This window comes from Heliangelus exortis, chromosome 20 (genome assembly GCF_036169615.1).
Source record: "Heliangelus exortis chromosome 20, bHelExo1.hap1, whole genome shotgun sequence".
Taxonomy (NCBI): domain Eukaryota; kingdom Metazoa; phylum Chordata; class Aves; order Apodiformes; family Trochilidae; genus Heliangelus; species Heliangelus exortis.
In genome coordinates, this window is record NC_092441.1 from 10,345,384 (window position 1) to 10,352,224 (window position 6,841).

General features: G+C 40.9%; 1 protein-coding gene across 1 annotated transcript in view; it reads right to left on the minus strand.

Annotated features, from left to right (window-relative positions):
- The window catches only part of COX10 (cytochrome c oxidase assembly factor heme A:farnesyltransferase COX10), a 96,360-nt gene extending 89,720 nt beyond the window's left edge, over positions 1-6,640 (minus strand). Inside the window, exons 1-3 of the mRNA XM_071764497.1 lie at positions 6,456-6,640; positions 5,573-5,697; positions 3,642-3,966 (exon numbers count right to left, since the gene is read on the minus strand). Coding sequence (XP_071620598.1) covers positions 3,642-3,966; positions 5,573-5,697; positions 6,456-6,498 — 493 coding nt within the window. The 5' untranslated portion in view covers positions 6,499-6,640. The remainder of the gene's footprint in view (positions 1-3,641; positions 3,967-5,572; positions 5,698-6,455) is intronic.
- Between the last annotated feature and the right edge of the window lie 201 nt (positions 6,641-6,841).

The window sequence follows — 6,841 nt, forward strand, 5'->3', positions numbered from 1 at the left end:
AGAAGTCAGCTAGCTCAAATCAAAGCACCCAAATGCTCTTATCTTCCTGATTCCTACAAAGTCTCTGGTTTGTCTGAAGTTAAATGACAAATAAATAACCTTTGCTGACTGAAAATACCTGGATTATCTCCTAAGCAGTGTTACTTGAGATGACAAACTAAATGTCATGGCAAAGACCTGCCAGCAATGATGCACATGCAAAGTGCTAATTTGAAGAACTGCATAAGAACCTTAGGATTTAATCCTAAAAAGGCAGTGAAGAAAACTTATGCTCATCAAAAATTTCCTCTAAGTAGTAAAATAAATTGACAACTGAATATTATTATAATAACATAAATAACAGTATGAGAAACACTATTATTTAGCCCTGGGGTGGCTGGGAATGCTTAGTCTCTGCCTGATGCCAAGTCCCCTGGCTCTTGCTGTGGCCCAGTCAGCTACTTCTAAAATACAATGAAGCTACAACGAAGCCTTTCTCCTCCAAGAAGCTGTGAAGTAACCACAGATTCTGTAACCCCACACAGGCAGGCAGGTACTTATCATTTCTGAAAGACTGGACCCCATTTATTAAATGGCAAGATCAGCATCTTGGTTTTAAAACTCTCAGGTCTTTCTTAGCAGAGAAATGTGAAATGTGTAGGTTTAAACCAGCAGAGTTAAAAAAACACATGGAAAAGACTATAGTGAAGCAGTGGTGGTGTTTGCATTTCTAAGAGTGATTGCATTCTTTTTTTTTTTTTTTTTTTTTTTGCATAATAAATCACAGGTTCACTTCTAGACAAGGATTTAATTAAAACTTATCTTAGAGTGCACTTTACACCAATTTATTATGAGAAAACACCAACTCATTTACTGTAGAAGAAAGGTGGAGCAGATTGGCAAACAGTCAGTGTAACATTACCATTACCCTGACCTCAGAGAAATTCTAATACTGTACAGCTAGAGCACTAATTAAAAGTCTCCATTGATTTTCCAGATTACTTTTAGCCAGTCATTTCAGAGTGACTTATCAGGATCTCATTAAAAAAAGACTGCAGCACATCCTCTCACTTCTCCCACTGGCACAGGTATGAGGGGTTGTTTGGCAGTGCTCTGCACAGGAGGCATTCCCTGCTTCCCTCATTGCCAGCAATTCCAGAGCAACCCCATAGAGTAAATAATAAGAAAATGTTCCCCCTGGATTGGGAAGTTTATTTTCTTTTACTGTAGAAGAAATAATTTACCCTTCCACTTCCCTCATGGAAGAAAAGTATATTTAATTGAGATCACATCAAGGGAGTGAGGTCATTGACTCTGTTTGTTTTTTAATCCCCATTAGTTTAGTGCTTTAGGGGCCAAATTAACTTCACCTTATTGCATAATAGATGGAATTGATCCTTTCAAGATTTGTTGATGAGAGTTGGCATTATATAAGCTCCTCAAAAAGAAGCCAGGGTTTAAACTTATGATCTCAGCCTAAACCTAATTTTCAGTCTTTTAAACATATTTGGCTTTAACAAAACTTAACAAGGGACACTTGTCTCCAATTTCAATGCTAATGAAAAAGAAAATGCTAATGGATTGGTGACAAAAATGAGTGAATGATGATGTTTCCAGCATGAAAAGAGTCTTTGAAAATCTACAGTGTACAGTTTTCTTTATATTCTCCTTCAGCTTTATTGTAAAGTGATCTGCCTTTACAAACCCCTGCATTTGTATTTATAGCATGTGAACCACTGTGCCATATTTTATGTCCTATTAAAAAGAAGCCAAGACAAAGCAAACCAATTCAGCTTTAGATTATCCTTTTACTCCTTGTTTTAAGCTCTGCTTTCATTTTCCTGTGTTGTTGCACACAGCTCACCTTCATTTTCCTCTGTGACCACAGAGTAAAACATCACTTAAAGGTAAACTCCAAGTTAAGTTTAAGATGAGACAACCTGAAAATCTCAATGTGTTTGCATTATAAATTAGAGTGAGAATCCCATCCTATTGCCATACCTTCCCATCTCCCCAGTTGTGAGCTACACATGAATTTTAGGATAAAGTTGAAAAAACAAAGACACTCACAATTTGAAACTTTGATCAGACAGATGCATGAGCTTTCCAAGGGCCTGGATGGTACAACACAGCTGTTCAGACAGAAGCCCAAGAACACCACAGAGAAAGGAAAGGATGGAAACTGAACACAAAATGCTAGATTATGCGACAAGTAATTAAAAGTTCCTTATTGTTTCTGTGGCAATAGAATATAAACAAAAATCTTTTCCTGTTGGCCAGGCAGAGCTTCTAAAGGCAGAGTCACCAGAGCTGCAGTTTACATGAAGCAGGAGGGTATGGTAATCACTAAACTCATTTCCTTTCAAAGGTGAATTACAGTTCAGAATACAAACAAACATTCTCTTCACTTCACAGCAGTGGGAAAAGGAAAGGGCATAAGGAAGTCCCATTTTAGCATAATGCAGAGTTTGTTTTTTTGTTATTTCATACTCGAAAATGTATAAATAAAGAGCCTGCCAAAGAACCCACACAGGATATGAGATCTATCAGACCTTCACGGGTGAAAGGAATGGAGCTGTGTGTCATTTGTAACCTTAAAAACCGTCTTTAGAGAAATTATTTTTCTTTAAAAATAAAAATAAATTATTTAAAAATCAAAGAGCTACACAAAACTGATCCAGACAAGATCAGTTTTGCCAAGTCCAAAACATGAGGCATCTCATTAACACTGAGAGCTATAAACCTTTTTATCAGGGGAAAATTCAAATAATCATTGTGCACTGTACATGGGTGGTACCATTTTTCCATGGAGAAACAAACAATGAAGAGTTATTTCGCAAGACAGTTTCAAAAAGGAAACTGAAGTCAGGATTTTTATGATAACAAGTTGTTACAGCAAAGACTAACAGTTTTGTTATCAGGAATTTGTTTCACCCACTGGAGAGAGCACCACAGCAGGGACTTAGGAAACTATATTTCTTGGCCCAGGCACAGACAAGATGTAAGTCTTCTGTCAGATCATTAGAGAGTTTCCTTATAGATAAAAGAATATAAAGCACTACCTCTTAACAAAGAAGTAATTTATAATTGTTAAGTATTACTACTAGAATAAGGGAATAACATAGCTAGGTTACAAGGCAAGCTTCTGGCTTGAAGTAACAACACTATCATTGTCTAGAAAAGTAAATTGTGTCTTAATTTAAAAACTTTAATTGGTCACACTCAAACATTTTCCTTTATAAAGTAGCAAATTAATCACATTATCTGTAGATGGGTACTTTTAATATTAATTTCACAATAAGCAGTATGAAACTGAAAGGTAGGTAAATAAGCTGGAGCACGAGCAAACTTAAATACGTAATACAATGCTTGTAAATTCTCTTCCTAATCCAGTTTTATCATATTTTTGTACACACACCTGGCTTGCTTTTGATTCCCAAAAGCTAGTTGACAATACATTGCAAACTCCTCCTCACTGTTTTTGAAAAAAAATTAATGGGAACACTTCCAAAGCTTGCATAAAACACATTTTCCCTGCAACCATTTTGGTGAATTTGACCCAGGTACTTTGCATCAGTAAAGTGGGAATCATCACAGAAACCTCCTCAGGAACTCTGTTATCAAACAGGATGCACAGAAGAGAAAAAAATGACTGGTTGTACCTGTAAGCTTGATCTTGGACAGGCGTGCCAAAATTCCTGGCAAATCATCCATCCGAAGCTTCATTTCTTTCCACTGTCTGTCTTCTTTGGGTTCTGCTCCTACTGCTGTGACTGAGCCTTCAGCTTCTGCAGCTGACTTCATTTCCCTCAACTCATTTCTGCTTGGTGTCTCAGACAAAGGCTGATGAACAGGTGAAATGGGTCTAATCTTGTGTATAATCTTCTTCTCTTGATCCAGCTGCTGAGGCTCCCGGAAAGGAGATGCCAGTGGATCTGACTTAGGTTTGGCTCGTTGGCTGAGGTCTCTGTTGTGTTGTGTTACATACTAAATAGAATGGGAAATGTTAAGAAGAACAGTTAAGAAGATATTTCTGTCCATTTCAAGCTATTAACACCACCAATTATATTGCTACATTGTTCCTACTGTTAGGAAGATCACTTCCCATGATGACATAACTGAGTAAGCCTGAATTTCAAACACTTTATTCACATGCAAAAATGTTTCCAAACAATGTCTGAACAAGACATTACAAAGGCAGCTTTTCATTTCACGACTGCATTAATAACGTTTACTTAGGCTTGAGGAATTCCTTCTGCATAAAGCTATTTCCTCCCGTGTACTTTCAACAGCAAACTCTATTCATATTCACAACCATTTCACCTTTAAACCAGAGGTACACACATCCCCTTAACAGCTCCAGCCTCCAACTGTAAGTACTAAACTTTTTGTATCTCTAAGATACAAAAAAAAATTAGTAGAAAATTGCCAGAAAACAATCTACCTCCTATGATATCAAATCATCTCCCACACCAGGCTACTGTTGTTTACCCAAACTTCAGTTCATTTACCAGATTTAATGATTTTTGACAGGAATTCAAACGACCACATATTGAAAGTTAGGAAACAGTTGCTTCCTCTCTTTTAGAACTTTTACAGAAGAAACAAACAAACAAACCACAAAGTAAGGACACAAGCACTTAGCTTTCCTTATCTTTCCAAATTTTTTTCTTAAAACACTCTCCGTATTTCAAGTACAAGTCACAGGCATAAACAGACTGAACTATGAAGTAACCATTTACACATTAATAATCACAACGAGGTAGAGGGATCTATAAATTTTCAGCTCTTCATGAGTGATGTGACTACAGCTCTAATCAATAAGGGGCAAAAATAATTTGATAAGTGCTGGTAGTCCCTGGAAGCATGGAAGAGAAATCCACCCCCTGTTTCACACAGGACTGAAATTCAAAAAATAACAAGAGATGTACAGGCTTCCTGCAGTCAGAGCAGTAGCTACAAGACCCAGTCTTACCTGTATGTCACAGATACAGTTCCAAAGTACAACCAACAGCACACAACTCAGGAAAAAGTAAAATATGTCTTTTACCACCATCCTCTTACATGCCATAAGATTCAAGGGTCTGATTGGTAATTACAACTCTTTTCATACCTAACAGCACACTACAGAATGTAATTAAGCTAATGAGCTCAGGGGTTTTGATTCAAATTAACTGATAACACCTCAGTCACAACACACTACCTCCACAACTGAGCTCCATCCACCACCTATATGACTCCTACCTAAAATTTGACTTGCTTGTTGACATTTTAATAAATATTATTTCCCTTCACAGTTCTCAATGTAAAACAAGCACTTAACTTCAAAAGCCCAGAAAGCTGCCCTGTCAGGTAGAGGACTCACTGAGGCAGAAGGCACTGTCCTCACTACACCAGGATTTCTTCAGCCTCAAACGTTTTACATGCCAAGTGCTTAACCCTGATGCAACACAGAAAACAAAGTGCTCGGAATTATCCAAACTCAGTGGATAGGAAAAGTATTATTTTTATCAACTAATCTCCATTCGGACTCATCCCATAGAGCAAAAGAAACTAAAAGAGAAACACAGGAAAAATACACTCCCTGACTTACCATTCGTTTGAGAAAGTTAAAGTACTGAAATGTGATCAATCTGTCATTGGCCACGTGGCACAGCTGCACAAACTGGCACGGTACCTGCCGGGCTCCTGTGTTCTTCAGGTGCCAGACAAATAATCCTATTAAAAATAAAAAATAAAAAGAGAACACTAGCTTCCACTTCCTTGTCTGAACTTGTTTGTAACCCAGACTGCAGGACAGCCCAGCAAAGAGGCACCAGGGCTGCACAGGGGGGAAGAACCAGGTTTGCAGGCTCCAGGTGAAAGAACTGAGAGTGCAGGCTTGCCCTGATGGTTTGGGGGTTTTCCCCCAGGTTCCTCAGCTCCCCAGAGATGCATTTTCAGTTTCTTGTTCCATGGCTGTTTCTGTATCATAAAACCACAGACTGGGTTTGGTGAGAAGAGACCTTAAACCTCGTGTAAAGTCTCAAGGTCCTTGCCAGGGGTAGGGACGCCTCCCAGCAAACCAGGTTGCTCCAAGACCCATCCAGCCAGGTCTGGAAGACTTGGAGCATATAGGGCAGATGCTATCAATAAAAAAAAAAAAAATCTAGGCAAAACGGCACAAGCAGCACTGAAAGGAAGAAGCAGGCACCGAGCAGCACCAAAGTCAAAACTCCCCAAAAGGACAGCCCTGCGTGACCCCACAAATATATCCCCACGCAGAGGGATCCCGAGGGATTACAAAATACATAAAAGCTCTGCCTTGGCAATCCACGGAAAAAACACCGGGGACTACTCACACCCCTGGGGTCAGCCCGACCCCGGCCCTGCCCGCCCCGGCCTTTACCCCCCCAACCCTCCCCTTCCTCCTCAAACCTTCCCTTTCCTTCTCCAACCTTCCCCGGGGGATCTCTCTATCCCTCGGGCAGCCTTACCTGCCAGTGCCCGGGGCGGGCTGCAGCAGCCGGCAGCGCTCATGGCCGCAGCGCTCTTCCCGCCGCCCTCTCTCCCTTCACCTCACGGGCGCCGCCATCTTGCCCGCCCTGACCGCCAAACACTTTCCGGGTCGGACCTTCCGCTGGATGCGTGAGGCGGGACCTGAAAGGGGTTGGGATGGCCGTGGCTTCGTCCTCCCTTCCCGGTTCGGCCCAAATGGGCCGAACCGGGAAGGGAGGACGAAGCCACGGCCATGCACAAACCGCACCTCTCCGCCCCCCCCCCCCCCCTCTCCTCTCCGGTCCGACCTGAGGTGTCGGTGGCTGAGGCGGTGAAGCGGCCCTGAGCGCTGCAGTTCCGTCCTCTGCAGCCCCCTAAGCTCATT